The 19,115-nt window shown below is 44.4% G+C and overlaps 1 protein-coding gene across 13 annotated transcripts in view; it reads left to right on the top strand.

The window, feature by feature from the left end:
- Positions 1–19,115, top strand: part of TRPM3 (transient receptor potential cation channel subfamily M member 3) — a 915,440-nt gene that overhangs the window by 875,409 nt on the left and 20,916 nt on the right. For all 13 annotated transcript variants that reach the window (XM_058301681.2, XM_058301675.2, XM_058301676.2 and 10 more), the window contains 2 exons: positions 14,943–15,093; positions 15,182–15,381. In XM_058301681.2, coding sequence (XP_058157664.1) covers positions 14,943–15,093; positions 15,182–15,381 — 351 coding nt within the window. The remainder of the gene's footprint in view (positions 1–14,942; positions 15,094–15,181; positions 15,382–19,115) is intronic.

Below are 19,115 nucleotides of genomic sequence, written 5' to 3' on the forward strand. Positions count from 1 at the left end.
ATTTTCAAAACATTCTAATGAACATGATACTTCTACCACAGACTCAGTTGATCATTTGTGAAAATAGCAGCATCTGTGTGTGTGTGTGTGTGTTTCCAGGTCTAAGAGAAAAATATTGATTTAGCCATCCATTCCCCTTAAAAAAGAGAGAGAAGATCATTCCTATATTCAGGAAGAAGGGAAATGAGCATTTAAATCTGCCCTTCCTGTATATATTCTTGAAATGGATATACCCACCACTGGTAGATAAAACTGCAGAAAATTTTCAGACTAACTGCTGGCCACAGCTTTTGTTGAGTTTCCTGCCTCAGAAAGGGTTAAAGTATTTAAGGGACAGGAAAGTTTGCCTGTACCTAAGCTTATTGTTCTTCAACACAGCAGGTGCAGCAGTCTGTGCTGAGCAGCAACTGCTAAGGAGTTTAGCTGCGATCAGAAAGCCCGGGTTGTGCTCCGAAGTCATCGATAAGAACCTTGTTCCCTCTCCCTAAGCCTATAACTGTGAGATTTTCTTCTACCTACAAAACTGATTTTACTCAAATCAAATTAGAATCCAGCTTTCCTTCTGCTGGCTGCTGTTTGGCCAATAAAGGCAGGATAGCTAGTTATGTAGTGAGATTCAGAGAAAACCAGAGGAAGGCCTGGCACCCGTTTTTATTAGCCCTCCATTTCTTTATGGTAAGTGGACATGAAAGGGAGACTGAGAGCTACTGGGGCAGCCTGCAGAGGACACAATTCATCTGTCTTCCCACCGGTTCATTTCTCCCACTGGTGTGCAGGACTTGATGCCTGTTTCATTTGAGGGCACTGGAGATCTATGGAACAAAATTAGAAGTAATGAATAGAGGGCTTAGTAGAGCAAGAACCATCAGGCCAAAGCAAAGGGGAATAGGTTTCTTTAGTAAATCCTAGAAAGGATTAATGTAGATTAAAAATGCCCTGGTGTCATATGTTTATCTCCCCTGAGCCTGATTTGTTTCCCAGAGGTCTTTACAGAGGCCTGCACAATGCTCTCCCTCCCTCCACCCCTTAAGGCGCTTTCGTCTTCTCCAGTTGTTCTCCTAGGGAATTACTCTAGTCAAGGGAACCCTCTTGTGGTACTTAGAGCACAGCAGATGCCCTACAGCCTTAGGGCCTGCCTGCTGCCTAGCACACTCTTTCGCCAGAGAGCCTCTTGCCAACTCCCTCATCCAGGACTGGAGTCTGTGTTCACGTCTCACCTTCTCAAGGCTATCTCCAGCCACCCACATGCTTCCCATCCTACATACTCTACTTTTTCTTTAACAGCATTCATCACTTTCTAACTCATCGCTTAGTTTATTTGTTGTTTATTTTCTATCCACACACCACTACCACCGCCCCTAACTCCTCGAAAATAGGCTATACAAGGTTAAGAATCTGTGGTGTTTTGTTCATTGATGGATCCCAAGCACTTAGTATCTGGCACATAGTAGGGCTCATTAAATACTGTTGAAAGAAAGAGGAGGGAAGCTGGAAATGTATACCATCATCATCATCAATATTATTTCTATTATCATAGTATCAGGTTTACAGACATTAATTGACTTACCCAAGAGATGATTCACCCACAGACTTACCCATAGGCACATTGACTTAGCCACAGATGGCAAATGTAAGCTCTAGGATGCAAAAAGAACCCATCTAAGGTAGTGCCTTGAGTCTAATGACTTCAAGGAATGATTTAGGAAGATGAATCAGTCATGGACAGATGCCAAAACAGGAAACATAGGGTAATATGATTAGTTAAAATATTCAAGCCCTGACTAACCGCGAAGTGTCTTTTCCCCCTTCCCCTCTTTTTGTGGCCCCCTCCCCACCTCACGTCTCCATTTAAATGGCATCTGAGTTTGTTATTTTTAACAGATAAATCTGTCCAAATGAAAATGCTTATTTATTTGATCTTCACTGATGTGTGTCAGGGCTGCTCTGGGGAAAAAAATATTTATTAATCTACTGTACAAGGGTGTCCTGCCACCAACCATTTTATTATAATTTTAGATTGTTTATATTCAGCATACAATTGAACTAGTATTCACAACATGATAGGGAGTGATTGGCACTGGAATATGATCTCCTACCAACAGCCATTCAGGTTCTGAGCAGAACATGGACTGAATACTATCTGGATTCTTTGCAGTTTGAGGAGCATCATTTAAAGTATGAGAAACTCAGGTTTTAACAGTAAACAGAGAAGAGTGGGTAGCTTGAACTTAAAAGAGAGGGCCAGGAGAAGAAAGTCTCGGGTCCAGAGGACAGAAAGGAAATGAGGGGCTCAGAGAGGCATGTGCACCAGCAGGTCAGAGTTAGGCTGTGAGCTGTGAGTACAAGTGGATTTCTTGCATTGTCGCTTACCAAGGAATTTGTAAATAATGACAGCAGGAACTTAGGTCTGCTTATATGTGCATTCTTGAGTATCAGGAGCCTCATTGATTCTTTCCATAGATGCCATATAACCCCTCTGGTGCAATCCAATGGGAGTCAGTGGAAGTCACAGATTATTTCTGGGGAGCTAGTCCAGCCTCATGGGCCCTGAGATGCACCTGCCCAGAGATGTGAACAGGCTGGCTCACTAGACTGATCCTTCCAGGAACAACAGAGAGCCCTGACATGAGCTTGCAGGTTTCTTTTTTTAGAAAGCCCCTCTTAAAGTAGGCCTTGGTCTTCCCTTTTTAAATATCCTAAGGAACAGATGTTATGGTTTCTGAAAAAATAATACAATCCCATTTTAAACAAAAACAGCAAATGTATTCCTTGATGTGAAGCATAGAGGTTAAGGCGGTGTGGACCTGCAGAGAAAACCTTCCATGGTGAAGGCAGTGAGAATGGAGTTGAGCTCTGCTGCCCCTGGGATGCACCTCTAGCTGTCCTCATCGACCTGGAAGGTGTATTGTTGCACCAAGAGGAGTTAGGACAAGACCATCACAATCAAGAATTACAACAGAGTTGGATCACTGCATGAAATCTGGAAGAATTAATTGTTTCTTTGATCTTTTCTCAGATTTGTTTATGTTGGGGGGAGGGTGAGTTGAAGAAGAAAGCAGCTTATCTGTAATTCTTTTGTAACTATAATTTTGTTAAGACAAATGTATTAGTCAGAATTCTCTAGAGAAACAGAACCAACAGTATATATATATATATATATCTACATACACACACAAACACACACACACAAATAGTGTGTATGTAAATATTATGAGATTTGTTATAGGAATTGGCTTGCATAACCATGGGGATTGACAAGTCCAAATTCCACAGGGCAGACTGCAAATTGAAAACTCCTAGGAAGGTTTCAATGAACCATGAATTTCCCAGGAAAAGCTGGCTGGCTGAAGTAGAGATAGAAATTCTTCTTTTTGACTGCTGAAATCATCACTTCTCCCTTGAAGGCCTTCAGCTGATTGTATGAGAGTTCTCTCATTGCCAGAGGCAATCTCCTTTATTGATTGTAGATGCCATCAACCATAGAAGCAATAATTGACATGATTTAAATCCACAAAATACACTCACAGTAACCATCAAGCTAGTGCTTGCCTGACCAAACAACTGTACCTGATAACCTAGCCAAGTTGATACATGAAACTAACCATCACAGTCCAGCCCTTGTAACCCAGCCATATTTAATTTCTAAAGAAAAACAAGGTCATACTTTCACTTAACATAATTCAACTGACTGCATGCAACTGGAAATGCACTAACTTTCCCCACAAGAGGATACAAGTCCTTGTGTAATATTCAAACGTAACCTTGACATCCTATAATTTAAATACTATGACAAAAAGTTAATACATTTTATGTTATATGATAAAGGGATAAGATAGGGAAGAAAACAAAAACACTTGCATTATGTATATACACAAACATTCATAACAAAACAAGGAAGAAATACTATAATGATCATAGCCCTCATTTCTGCAACTAGTCACATGGTCGTAGCTTCTATTTATAACTACCTTCTTCCACTCTCCATTCCATATTCCCTTTACCCCCAAAGGCATTTCACCTGGGCTTGGTCCTTTGTCTGATGAGGCAACCCAAACCTTCATTCCTGAAGTTTGGTGTCCATTAACAACAGTGCTTGCTGAAGCTGGTTATTGCAGTTTTCCATTGACTTTTTTTTCAAAGATGTATTTATTTTTTATTTATTTCTCTCCCCTTCCCCCCCCCCCCCCCCAGTTGTCCGCTCTCTCTGTCCATTTGCTGTGTGTTCTTTTGTGACTGCTTCTATCCTTATCAGTGACACCGGGAATCTGTGTCTCCTTCTGTTGTGTCATCTTGTTGTCTCAGCTCTCCATGTGTGCGGCACCATTCTTGGGCAGGCTGCACTTTCTTTCGCACTGGGCGACTCTCCTTATGGGGCACACTCCTTGCACGTGGGGCTCCCCTACACAGGGGACACCCCTGCGTGTCACAGTACTCCTTGCGTGCATCAGCACTGCACATGGGCCAGCTCCACGTGGGTCAAGGAAGCCCGGGGTTTGAACCGTGGACCTCCCATGTGGTAGGCAGATGCCCTATCCATTGGGCCAAGTCCGCTTCCCTCTGTTGACTTTAATTCCCAGGCATTATAGTAGTAATCGATGCCCTAAGATAGGCAAACACTTCTTTACCTCCATTGTTTAATAGCAGTCCTATTTTCCTTGATAATTATGATCAATTATCCTAGCCTATACAGTAATTCCCTTCTTGGCCTGTTGATTCAGAGGCATGAGAAGCCCAAAGTTGCTGGTAGCAGTTCTTTACTTGCATTTCAATGGAATTGTTGTTACATCTTCTGGTAGAAATACTCTTCCTTTTGGAACTAAGACTTGTAGACCAGCAGAGTTTAAGGTTGTGCAGACAGGAGGCAAAAAATTTCCTGGTGGATCACTTGGAGTGATTGGTACCACTCTGAGTTCCACCTGGAACTGTGAATCCTGGGTAAGGGTGAAATAGCACCAAAATTCTTTTTTCTGATTTCTGAAATCATCTGAGATCAGATGAAGTCTCATCATCTGATCTGATGAGACTTCCCTCATTGCTGAAGGCAATCTCCTTTGTTGACTGTAGATTTAATCAGCCATAGCTGCAGTCAACTGTCTAATGATTTCAATCCATGTTACCCTCAGAGCCACAATCAGGCCAGTGCTTTTTTGACCATACTGTACACCATAATCTATCCAATTTGACACATGAACCTAACCATCACAGAGACTAAAGAGCAGAGTTACCGTCTAATTCATCCATGGGTTAAGCCACAGGAGTTGTGTTAATGACATTCTAAATCCTCCATTGCAAGCTGTACAGATTTTCAAAAGGAGATGGAGAAATCCTCTTTGTCTTGTTATCTTTTCAAGCTGGATTTTTAGTTGAAAAATTCTTTCTTTGAAAAAAAAAGGTAAATGTAGTCAGACACTCACCTAAGCTGCTTATTCCACTATCTGTGATTTGGAGTAAGCTCTGAGATATTTCTTCAGTCAGGAGAGGAAGGGACAATCTTCAAGAAATATCCTTCTTGATCATATGTATAAATATGACACTGATGATATCAACATTGGTTGGTGTTTCATTTTAAATTCCTCCTTACTTTAAAAAAATTTTTTCACAGAATTCCCCCTGCAGATGGCTTCCTCATCAGTTAGCTTGTTTTTTTACTCAGTTGTTTGCATTCATTGCTCATTGTCTGCTCGTTGTTTTTTTTGTTTTGTTTTGTTTTGTTTTTTTCTGCATTATCTGCTCATCTGTTTCTTTCTTTCTTTCCTTAGGAGGCACCAGGAACCAAACCCGGGGCCTCCCATGTAGAAGGTGGGGCACAACTGCTTGAGCCACATCTGCTCCCTGCTTGTTTGTTTTTGCTCCTTGTCTGCTCCTTGTTTGTTAGTCTTCTTTAGGAAGCACTAGGATCTCCCATGTGGGAGGCAGGCACTCACCTGCTTGGCCACATCTGCTCCCTCCTTACTTTTTGAGAACAAGTAATGTGCACATTAAATAAAGATTTCTTTTCCTCACATATTATAGAACTAAATCAAAACGGTAAGTGTCTCAATCTCTGAGACATGGGAGCCTACATATGAAGCTTTTGGTAAGAATAGAATTCCATTCTCTACCTAAACAGCTTAGGCCAAGTTACTCTTATTAATGGGAATGAGAAAAACTCAGATACCTATCAAATAGTCTAATTTTGTCCACGGCTGCGAGATTCCTCTCAGCCCCTTGTTAGCTTTCTTCAGAGGCCCAGAGATGAAACATCCTCACTCTGTTCTTATTGCCTTTGAGATACTGACAGATATATAAAGCTTTCCAAGCCCACACTCAATCTATAAAACTGGGGTAATAATAGCTACCCTGTCAAGATACTAGAAATATTAAAATAAAGTCATGTAAGTAAAGCTCATAGCACAGGGTCTTACATTTAAACATTCAGTAGATGGTCACTAGAATTACTTTATTGGAAAGGCCAAGTGAAGTGCAGCAGAGTACATGCAGGCCTTGGGATCAGAGGGAGGAGAAGGCCCACTTCTGTTTCACTCCCAATTGCATCTCCAGGGCCAGTTCTTGCAGGCACCAAGCAGGAGCTCAGCATCTTTGAGATGAATGAATGAATGATTCCAGCATCGCTCCTTACTAGTTGTGTGATTTGGGGTAAGTCATTTCACCCCCTAGTGCCTGTTTCCTGCACAAGGAATGAATTACCAAGGATAATACATTTCCTTCAAAGCTGCTAGGAAGCTTACATGCAATGGCAGATGTCAAGCACCCAGCACAGAGTCTGATTGTATGTTTTCCACAGATGTTTATTCCCATATCTCCACTGTCCTTCACTTTTGAGGATCCCAGATCATGGGAGAATTAGGATCTGCATTTCCAGGAGAAGCCCCACTTAAAAAGTTATATTTTAAAGTGAGCAGTGGACAGTGTCCAGTGCCGCAGGAAGTATGAGAGAGAAGTCCCACAAGGTAGTTCCTGGTCAGAAACATCAGGGTCTGAGATTAGCAGGATGTTGGATTCAGTTTTTTTTTGGGGGGGGGTTTTGTTTTGTTTTTTAGGAGATACCAGGGAATGAACCCAGGACCTCATATCGTACATGGGAAGCACCCAACCACCAAGCTACATCTGCTCCCCAATAAGAATTGGGGTTTTTTGTTTGCTTGTTGTTTTTAGGAGATACCAGGGATTGAACCTGGGACCTTGTATTTGAGAAGCAGGTGCTCAACCACTGAGCTACATCCACTCCCCAGGATGTCAGATTATGGCCCCGTTTTGGTTCCTGGGCAGCTATGAGCTGGTATATGTCAGGTATCAACCAGGCCAAGTGGGCCTGATAAGAATCCTGAAAAGGATAAAAATGACTTTTCATCTCAGATACATTCTAATTTTGGAAGAGGCTAGGGGAAAATTTCCAGCTCTTGTGTCAACTTCAGTTGTTTGGGTGTGCTTTGGGGAGTTTTGTCTTATAAAGGATTCTGAGGTCACATTATGGCTCAAAGGGAGATAGTTTCATGATTGGTTAGCAATGTCTGCCACAGGTGGAAGATAGAGCATTGTGGCAGGCGTGCCATGGAGATTTACACCACAGCATTCCCAAGCAAGGTTCACTGTCGCCGTTGCCTAAGACTAGGCATGTTCGTTTAACCTTGGCAGTTGCAAAAACAAAACAAAAATCTACCTTCCATTTTTTTCGCTCAGTGTTTTGCTCTCATGGTACCCATCCTACATTGGCAGGACACATTGGCACTTGAAATCTTGAAGTAAATAGGAAAATAAACAGCAACCCAGGGAAACTGATCAGGTGAGACCTTTAGAGAAATGCCTGACACTGCAGGTCAAATGCACAGTATGTCATTTTCCTGCCTGCAGTCATTCAGCATATATTTATTGAGCACCTACTGTGTGCCAGGCACTGTTCTAGATAGTTTTATGAACAAAACATATAAAACCCTTGCCCTCATGAAGCTTACATTCTAATGAGGATGAAGAACCTTAGTTTAGTACCTATAAAATTTTTTTGTGAAAAAATGCCACCCATCAGAAGACTGCTCTCCACAACTTCAACATATACAGAGAAGGAAAGGCTTTCTACTATCATCCATATCCTATGTGTGTGACTTTTCAACCTATCAGTTTGTTCTAGAACCCAATCATCTGTTCTCTCTGCTTATTAGTGTATAATTAGCAAAAATAGCACTTCCAGCTTCCTGCTGTGCCATGTGTCCGAGTAACCCACATAGATCTGAATTGTCAAGTGTTTGAACCCTTCTAATTTGACCACATCTACATAGATGTAGCCCCCCACTCTGTACTTGTACCCCCACCCTGAGGCATCTGCAGGTGAATCTATGATCAGCTTCTAGAACGTTTCTCTTCATTTTAGTTGTAGCTAGATATGCCCAAGTGTTTGGCCAAAGTGTCCCAGCTGCATTTGCCCTCATTATGTCAAATCTGTGTCTTTAGTTTCTAATGAGAGACCCCAGTTGAGCAACAGAGCATTGATCAGTGCAGACCCCTTAAGTTTTTTATACTTTTGGGAAGAAGGGGGTACAATAGTGGCCTCTGACATGAAGATTAAACCTTGTCATTGGGTAGATTTTACATTTCTAGTTGTCCTTTCCAATCACTTTATACTACTTCAAGATGCCATTTCAAAATGCAACCTTTTGAGAAGTGGCCATGGCTCAGGCAGTTGAGCTCCCATTTACTATATGGAGGACCTGGGTTCAATCCCCAGGACTTCCTGGTTAAAAAAAAAAAGAGAGGGAAATGGACTTTGGCCCAGTGGTTAGGGTGTCCGTCTACCACATGGGAGGTCCACAGTTCAAACCCCGGGCCTCCTTGACCCGTGTGGAGCTGGCCCATGCGCAGTGCTGATGCGCGCAAGGAGTGCCGTGCCACACAGGGGTGTCCCCCGCGTAGGGGAGCCCCACGCGCAAGGAGTGCACCCATAAGGAGAGCCGCCCAGCGCGAAGGAGGGAGCAGCCTGCCCAGGAATGGCGCCGCCCACACTTCCCATGCCGCTGACGACAACAGAAGCGGACAAAGAAACAAGATGCAGCAAAAAGACACACACACAAAAAAAACAGACAACCGGGGGAGGGGAGGGGAATTAAGTAAAATAAAAATAAATCTTTAAAAAAAAAAAAAAAAAAGAGAGAGAGAGAGAAAGGCACCCAGACCTGAGTGGAGATGGCATGGAGACAGGTGCAGATCCTTGCACGGCGAAGCAATGCACCAAAAAAATGATGATGCAACCAGATAGGGAAAAAAAGAAATGCAACCTCTCAGGGTTGGAGAGCCCAAGCTGTCAACCCCTATTTTTACAGGTCTGTAGGCAGGGGCTGGAGGTGGGGGTGATTGCAATAGTCAGGACTCTCAGTTGCAAGTGATAGAAACCCAAATCAATCTGGCTTAAGCAAAAGAGAAATTTTACGACTTGTGTAACCGAAAAGGACTGGTTTTAGGCAGGGCCAGACCAGGAATAGTTTCTCTTCTCTGTGGTAGAGTCACTCTCAGTCAGCCTTTCTCTACTTGGGGGCCTGATATTGTACCGTAGAAAGAGAGATTCCCTTTTGTGCTAGCTCTGGCAAAGCCCCAGAGCTGATGCCTATTGTCTGTTGTCTTTGTTTGCCAGGGGTGAGGCAACAAATGCCATGGAATGATTGGCTTAAACAACAGATTTCTTGTCCCACAGTTCTGGAGGTGAGAAGTCTGAAGTCAGGGTGTCAGCGGGGCCATGCTTGCTGGCTCCTGAGGTGGGTGGAGGAGCAGCAGTCCACCGTGCTCCCTGGCATGTGGCTGCGCAGCTCCACTCGGCCACCCTCTGTGTGCCTGCCTCTCTTACCGACTGTGTCCACATTTCCTCTGATAAGGGCTCCAGTCATTAGGGTGGGATCGGGCTCACCCTAATGCAGTTTAACCTCATGTTAACTGAGAACATCTTCGAAGAGCCTCTTTTTGGAGGACACAACTAAATCCACAAGAGCTCGGACTGGTCAGGCTTGGATCCCATGTGCATCCCAGAACTAATCACTGCCAACAGAAGCCGGCTGCCTCAGAAACCTGTGCAGGGGATTGTTTCCTCGCCTCTCGTAGCTTCCGGGGTTTGTCAGCAACCCGTGGCGTTCCTGGGCTTGTAGACACGTCGCTCCAGGCCCTGGCGCCACCTTTACATGGTCTTATCCTCCCTGTGCCACTCCTCCTCTTCTGGGACATCAGTCATAGAGGATCAGGGTCCACCCTAATTCGGTCTGGCCTCAACTTGATTACATCTGCAAAACTCTATTTCCACGTAAGGTAGCATTCACAGGTACCAGAGATTAGGATGTCAGCATATCTTTTTTGGGGGAGTGGGGGGAGGAATAATTCAGCCCATAACACCTGGGAACATGAGCTTCCAGCTACTGGTTGGTGCTCTGTGATGACCAGATAATACATCCCCCTTCCCCAAAGCAGCTGCTTATCAGGACTCCAAGGCACCCAGCTCATCTTCATCAGTGGTAGACATCTGTAAGTTTGCCTCATAGCACTTCCTGATGCAAATAGCTAGAACAAGGACATCATAAGGAGACATTAGAGAGCAAAGTTTTGTACTAACCGTTACATATAATTTCTCCTAATTCTTGGTAATATTAGCAAATGAATGCTGTGTGCACTTTTATCATCATTTTCACTGTCACTAGGATCATCTAATTCATTTATGCTGCACCTGTTGCTGAAGAATCTAGATGATGGACTGTGCACGTCTCAAGGCAGGAGGAGGGTCCAGACTACCAGATGGCTTTATGGCCCCCACTAGAAAGGGCCAGAAAGTGTTACCACACAGTAGTGCAAAGAGCTGTTCCCTTTTTTAAAATAAGCTTTTCATTTTGAAATAATTTCACATTTACAGGACAGTTGCAAAGATAATACAAAACCCACACAGAGAACTCCAACATATCCTCTACCCAGATACCCAGTTCTACCAACTTTTAACAATTTGCCGCATTAAATCTTTTTTATTAGAGAAGTTGTAGGTTTACAGAAAAATTATACTTAAAATACAGGGTTCCCATAAGCCCCCCAATTATTAACACCTGGCATTAGTGTGGTACATTTGTTACAATTGATAAAAGAACATTTTTATAATTGTACTATTAACTATAGTCTATGGTTTACATTACAGTCTACTATTTGTGTCATACAGTCCAATGTGGTTTTTTCAAATTCTAGTAATATATTTACAACCTAAAAGTTTCCCTTTTAGCCACATTCAGATATTTATTTCAGTACTGTTAATTACAGTCACAAAGTTGTACTACCAAGACCACCATCCATTATCAAAACTTTTCCATCAACCCAAATAGAAACTGTAAAATTTAAGCACTAACTCCCCATTATTCCTTATTAAATTGTGAGATCCCTGGCAACAGAGACTCTCTTTGACCCCCAATATCCCCAGAACCAGTCACACTATAATGATTGACTAAATGTTAGTAGAATAAATGCTACACTTAGTGATTGTGAAACAAAGGGGAATAAAACATAGTCTTTGACCTTAGAAGCCTAATGTCTATTAATTACAAAAATAACAATAATAATGAGGGCATCAGCTAAAGTTGATCAAGCGCTAACTTGATCTATGTGGTAGGTAATATTGAGGGTTTTGTGTGCGTTATCTCATTTCATGATCTCAACACCCCCCCCATGGTATATACTATTATTACCCCCATTTTATAGAGGAGGAAGCTGTAGTTTATGGAGTAAAATTAGTCACCTTATTTGAAAATGGTGGAGTCAGGTTTGAACATAGGTCTGTGTGATTCTACTGCATATCCCTAACCACTCAATTAATAATACTAGTATAATTGATGCATTTTCAATAAGCAATTACTGGAGACTTGGTACCCAGTAAGTGGATAATGGTTTATTCTCATAATGATTTGTATTGCAATGTTTTCAAAATCTAAACAGGCTGCAGCAGAACCTATACCTACTAATAAAGCCATGTAAAAGTAAAAAAATAAATAAATAATAATAATAAAACCAGGGTAGATAAAAGGGGAGGAGCTGGAATAAATTAAGTCCCTCAGGGTGATGTTGCATACCAAATGAAATCATGGGTAGATTTTAAGCTCGTCCATTTTTTTTTTTTTAACCAGAAGAGGCCTTTGATGAACCGACCAGAGGAACGCAAGAGGGACCTAGTGACAGGTTGATTGACCTACCAGGAGGCCCGTGGATTGCACAGAGGCCACTTGCATCCAGGGGCAACAACCATTTTCCCCGGTTTCATCTCTAGGCTGAGAAGGGCCTTAGAGGTAGAAATGTCTGCTTGGTTTTCACTAAATATGGGGTCAGAGGAGCAAGATGAAGGCTCTCTGCCCCTCAAAACTTTATTTTGCCTCCTCAGAGGGAGCCAAGAAACAGAGCTCAGGAACCACATCTGTTAAATCTGGGTAAGCTTCGTAACGTCCCCAAATGGTTACGTCTGTTCCTCCCTCCTTGCTTCCCAGTAGAGATCTGAGCAGGAGCCGGAGGAAGGGCAGAATAAGAGAGTCCCCCGGAGTTAGACCTGGAGGGCAGGGGTATAGCGTGGTGGGAGAAGCTGCCCAGGGGAGAGAAAATCAAAGCGAGCGATCCTGGGAGGGCTGCAGCCACGTGGGTACCAGAGACCGTGAAGTCTGGCTAACCGTACGAAGGCTTCTTGCCAAGCCGAGGGTGGGATTTCTGGACAGGCCCTAAAGAAGACTCTAACGACCCCTCAGAAGGCGGACTGCACACCACGAGTTGGGTGGTGGTGTGGAAATACGTTAGTGCTCATCGATAAAACCATGTGCACATGGTCGTCTTTATTCATTCAACAAACACTGATTGTGTGTGGATGGATGTGCTCAGATGTGCTCTGTGTGCTGTGCCAGGTAACAGGAAACCACGGACAACAATCTTCCCACTGGGAATCTAATGTGGGACTCTAAACTGGCCGTGGTGACATGGTGTGTGAAGACCCACTGGGGGCAAGCAGAAGATGCTCTAGGACAGTTAGGAAGGTACCAGACCCAGGGTGGAAGGGAGTAGAGAGGGAGCTGGGGTAGGTGTCAATAAGCTGGGTGAGCGCTAAATAATGAAGAGAATTCTTCCAGGCAAAGGGTGGGCGGGGGAGCAGCATGTTAGAGGCACTTTTTGGAAACAAGGGAAGCAGCATGGCTGAAAATCAGGAATTGAGAGAGCATGCAAAGAACTCAGTCCAGTCTGTGCTTAGAGTGAGAGATGGGAAGTGGCAAGAGAAGGCTCTGGGCCCCCATCCTCAGAGTCTGGACTTTATCCTGAAGCCAGTGGAGGGCTCTGTCACTGGGTTTTCCTTCTGGGGGAGAAAATGATCAGGATCTTCTACAGGGATGTCTTGGGTGGTTAGTGCAACAAAATTGCCAACAATAAAAAAGGATCTGGCTCCTTTTAAACACCTGATTCCTTCTCCCAGGCATGGTCCAGGCAGAACCAAAGGAAGAGCTTTGGCCATTTTAGGTCCTGGTGTCTTGACATTATTATAACTGTAATGGGCTGAGAGGATACATTTTGGACACGAGGGCCAGTTATGAAATCAAGCAATTTTTCAACCTAATTCTACCTCAGTCATCTCAAACTCAGTGGCACATGAGAACCCTTTTTTAAAAAAAAAAATACTGATGCCCTAAGAGGTTCTGACTTAATTGCCTGGGGTAGAGCGAGGCTTGGGTATTCTTTAAAGCTCCCCAGGTGATCCAGTGTACAGCCAGGGTTGGAACCACTGGAGAGCGTGCAGCCTAGCAACGGGAACTCTTAAGAAAGGAATGGACTACCCTCGCCAGGTGCTCCAGCCGAGTAGATTCTATGTCAACTTTTCAAACCTTCCTGGCAGATTTTCAAAAGCAGCCTGTGGCAACTCCTGAGAGCCCTCCAGGTCCCCAGTTTATTTCTTTGCCCCATCTTTTATACAAATGATTGCAGAAGGACCCTGTTAATGCCCATGGGAGGGCAAGCTCACCTGCGCCGGGACACCTGGGGTGGGACATCACCTGACTGCCTGGTCCACGTTGTCTGTGCAACACTAAGGGGCTTTGTCAAGGATTTTTTTTTCTCCCTGAATTTACCCAGAAACGCTAAGCAAACCTCATTAGCACATTACTCACGCTCACCCCCTCCCACACATCACCTTCCTCTTCACCCACCACCTCCAGATCTGCTTCCCCCTGCCTTTTTTTCCCCCACACTTATTCAGTGCATTTGGGTTTTGTTCTTTACGCCCTGAAAAGCATGCTTTTGCAATGGAAATGCTACTGGAAGAAAGCAGGTGTCCGCAGGCTCCGCTCCGTGGTCCATCTCCCCTCCTTCCTCTCCCGGTGAAATCCCACCCATCACGGGGACCGAGTGACAAGCCCTCTAAATACTTCCCCAGGTGTAGTCCTGTTTCCTTCCTTCTGTACCGAGGCAGCAAATCCTTGGCTCCCAGGCCCCTGGGTTGTTTGTTGCAACAATTAACCGCTGCCGGGGTGTTGGTTCCCAGTCAGTAGCCCCTCGCTGCTGCTGCTGCTCTCATAGCTGTGGGCTTCTGGCCTCCACGGCACATTTGCAAAGTAACTTCCAGGGCAGGGTGCCCTCTGCTCCTCGGCCACTGCCCAGGAAAGCCCTCGCCAGGCTTCCTGAGGAACACCCTGCGCCCCTCGGCGGGGAGTGTCCGGACAGAGATCCAACAGGCGGCTCCTCCGCCCTCGTACCCGACAAGTCCAGATGCAGGCAAGCTGACTCCCCTCTGGAGTAGCAGCCCCTCGGGATATTCACCATGCTTTCATTTCTCAATTTTGCGCCTGGAAATATTTTTCTGTTTGTTTTGAGATGGCTCTCTTTCTCCTCCCCTAAAATTGTCATTCAAATTAGTCTTTTTTCTTCTTTCAATCCAATGGCCGCAGCTTCTCATCTCTTGCCTGTATTACTTTCTCCAGCTCCCTGTGGACAAAATGAGACCCGAGAGGACGGTAAAATAATCCAGCTGCCTCCTTGCAAGACGGGGGCCTGGATCGTGCCGGCCATCATGGCCTGCTACCTGCTGGTGGCCAACATCCTGCTGGTCAACCTCCTCATCGCCGTCTTCAAGTGAGCGCAGAGCCCTGGGCGGGGCGCGAGGGGGCGCTCTCGACAACGGCGGGTTTTCCCACTCGATTCTCTCCGATCTCTTTTTCAGCAACACGTTCTTCGAGGTCAAATCCATATCCAACCAAGTGTGGAAGTTTCAGCGGTATCAGCTCATCATGACTTTCCACGAGAGGCCGGTTCTGCCCCCACCGCTCATCATCTTCAGCCACATGACCATGATATGCCAGCACCTGTGCTGCCGCTGGAGGAAGCACGAGAGCGACCCTGACGAGAGGGACTACGGCCTGAGTAAGTGGCCAGGGTCAGAAATCCCTGCACTTCCATAGGCAATCGGGCAGCCCCTCCGTGACCACCCCATCCCTCCTAAGGACGGTGACTGGGCAGGGCGGGGAGGGGAGAGCCTCTTGCATGAGAAATGGTGCTGGAAGGAAAACAGTGGAGGCTGAAACTGAGCTTCCTTGGCCTCACCTACTTTCTTAGAGAGATAAAAACCAGTCTGGAGCAGGACTGTTTTAGCATCTTCATGGGTTCTCTCTTACTTTCCAGAGGTTCCACCACAAGACATTTCAATCACATTAATAGGCACCCAATGCTACATTATGTAGTTTAATCATCGTGACATACGAGCTGAGTTGAGTTGCAGTTGGCTGAGCCTGATTTTCCATGACCATTTCTAGACCTGTCATTTTTTTTCAGTCTTAAACATTTTCCTAAGTTTTAAGCACTGTGCCCCTATGAACTCATAAGGAAAGCAGCCCTCGTTCCCATTATTCAAAGGACAAAACAGGAGACCCTTTACCACCCACCTCCTAGCACAACGTTTCTAAAAGGAGGTGCTGTTGGCATTTGGGTAGAACAATTCTTCATTGTGGAGGATCATTCCATATCTGCAGGAGATTTAGCATCCCTGGCCTCCACACAGTGAATATCAGTAGCTCCTGTAGATTCCTAAATGCCCCTTAAAGGGGCAGTACTACCCTCACTTAAGAATTAGAGGGTACCCAGCCCATTCAAACAAGCTACCATGGTTTCTCCAAGTATGGTAAGTAGGCAACCTACAACAGATCTACGAAACAGAGCCTCTAGGAATGAGGCCCAGGAACCTACCTTCTTTACAAGCTACCCAAGAGATTCTTGGCCACACTCAGTGCCTGTAAGGTTTGAAACCAAAGTTATTTAATCAACCGTTTTTCTAAACCTGGAGCTCTGAACCACCTCCCTGACACAGTGCCTAACTCCTTTCTAGATGCTAAAATTGGAGAGTTAAAGAGAGTTGGAGAGACCTGGGGATTCCAAAATTCACTATTTTCATTTGAAATACAACTTGAGGCAAATAGTAAGCTTAGAGGGGGGAAAATGAAGATAAACCCTGAGCTTCTGTACTCAGGAGCCTAAGACTGTGTGGCAGAACATTAGCTGCCAAATTAGGGGCAGAGGAATATGAATGAATCATAGCCTGCAATGGATAAAGGATGACATGAGCCCAGGGTGGCTCACATGTGATAGGAGGAGGACCTCACTTCTCCAGAGAGCTTAGAAAGGGGTGTCAGGAGATACAACAAAGGAAATGGGCAGCCCAGAGACCCACTTCAGTTCCATTGTCTACAGGCTTGCAAAAGACAGGACAACCTGAACATGCCAGACTTTGGGCTAGGTGGGAGCCAGCTACGTAATGTTCTAGTTCACGTTCTTGTTATCACCAATTGTAGTAATAAGAAGTATCACCAGGTCACTGGGAAGATGGAAGAGATAGAACGAAGAGTCAGCTCATTCTCAAAGGAGGACTTCAGAGCCTTGGCTGGGTCAGCAAAGGCAAAAGGCAGAAACGAGGGCCTCTGCATTACAATAATCATTTAGGTGAAGGTAAACTTTTCACTGTCAGTCTGTGTTCCTTAATTACAAGACCTCAGGACATCTCCTGTGCCCACATAGTCAAAAAGTACTTGCAAAGCCTCAGCTGAAAGCATTCTAAAGTATAAATTTTAATTTTCCTTTTAACATTTATCATGATTTTTTCCTAAAAATAGTATTTTTTAAAAAGAGTATTAGTATAGCTAAAGAAATCACACAGGTGCCAGCGGAGTAAAAATTTACATATACTCCTTTTGGTCTAAAATATAGTAAGAGCAGGAAGGAGAGCTTTGGGGGCAGGGGCTCTATAAGTTGCCTTCCTTCCTTCCCTCCCCTCCAAGCTAATGCTCTGTACAATTTCATGACTAAATCCCAACTGTTCACTTTTGATAACCTCTTCCTCCCCTCCCTTCCCAAAGAGTTCTGCCACATTTAAGAACAGGGATCTGATTTCTGGTATTTTTTTAACTCTCATCTACTTATACATTCATATTTCCTATGCCCCAGACAGATTCAGACTAATACGATGCAGCAAGCCAAAGCAACCTCTAGAAACCAAATCCCTGAGGCTCTAAAATCCAGGGCTTCTAAGCATTTGGGACAACCCCTTTGGCATCTCAAGGGCACAGTGTTAGAAGAGGACTTCCTCCAGCCCACTTATAGATTTTCCAAACCAGCTCTCCTCTCCCAAAGCTTTTCCATAGCATTTAATGGTTCGAATTTCCTTTGGGCTCTTTCTACCAAGGTATCAGTTAAGAATTAGTTTACCTGGGCAGTGGACTTGGCCCACTGGTTAGGGCATCTGTCTACCACATGGGAGGTCTGCGGTTCAAACCCTAGGCCTCCTTGACCCATGTGGAGCTGGCCCATGTGCAGGGCTGATGCACGCAAGGAGTGCCCTGCCACACAGGGGTGTCCCCCGCGTAGGGGAGCCCCACGCGCAAGGAGTGCGCCCCCTAAGGAGAGCCGCCCAGCGCGAAAGAAAGTGCAGCCTGCCCAGGAATGGTGCCTCCCACATGGAGAGCTGAAACAACAAGATGACGCAACAAAAAAAGAAACACAGATTCCCGTGCCGCTGACAACAACAGAAGCGGACAAAGAAGACGCAGCAAATAGACTCAGAGGACAGACAACTGGGGTGGGGGGGGGAGAGGAGAGAAATAAAAATAAATAAATTAAAAATTAAAAAAGAAAGGAATTAGTTTACCTGAAAATAATGGAAAGGCAGGCTAACAATAACAGAAACAAATAAGGCATTATTTTTCTCACTTAACAAAAAGTGAAGAGGTAGCCCAAAGCTCAACAATGGCTCAATGAAATCAAAGACCCAGAATCCAATTTTTAAGCTCTTCCTTATCATGCTGCCTTGTGTCATGGTAGCAAGATAACTGCTGTGGCTCCAGTCATCACATTCATGTCTAAGAAAGGGAAAGAAAAAATAAACAAGAAAGAAATATAAAAAGAGATGCCATATCTGTATTATTTTATTTAAAAAACAAAATATCTTCCCAAAACACCACCCCTCCCTGCTACAGACTTCTGGTGTTTCACTTTGAGTTGTTGTCAGCTTTAAGGGAAGCTGGGAATGTGTTTTTGGCTTAATGGTGGGAAAGGGGAGAGGGTAAAAGGGGTTGCAAGATTGCGTTCGGTAAGGCCAATCAAAAATATGTGTCTGCCACGCCTCTCAATCCAGAAATTTTTGAGTTTTTAAGACACCTCCATTCTCTATACAGTTGCCCTTTCCTTGATTTAGCTACATCCTTGAGTTTATAACTTGTATAATTCTAAGCAACCCCTGCAGTAAAACACATATATACAGATGAACTTTAGAGACTGACAATGAAAAGAATGTATGGGGGGAAAGAAGAGTGATGCAAGTTGTGTGATTGGATTTGGATTTAGTCTGAGATTTAGTAAAGAATCTCGGCCCCCCTTCCTAACCATGATTTAATTAGGTGTCTTGGTTTGCCAGGCTGCTGTGACAAATACCATACACTGGATTTGCTGAAACAGCAGCAATTTATTGTCTCGCAATTTCAGAGGCTAGAAGCCTAAAATCAAGGAGAGGCAAGACAGTGCTTTCCCCCCAAAGTCTGCAGTGCAGCTGCAATGGTTGGGGTTCCTAAGCCTGCACCCCTGCCTCCTGTCACGTGGTGCTCTCTCTCTCCCAT

Source organism: Dasypus novemcinctus, chromosome 8, assembly GCF_030445035.2.
Source record: "Dasypus novemcinctus isolate mDasNov1 chromosome 8, mDasNov1.1.hap2, whole genome shotgun sequence".
NCBI lineage: Eukaryota > Metazoa > Chordata > Mammalia > Cingulata > Dasypodidae > Dasypus > Dasypus novemcinctus.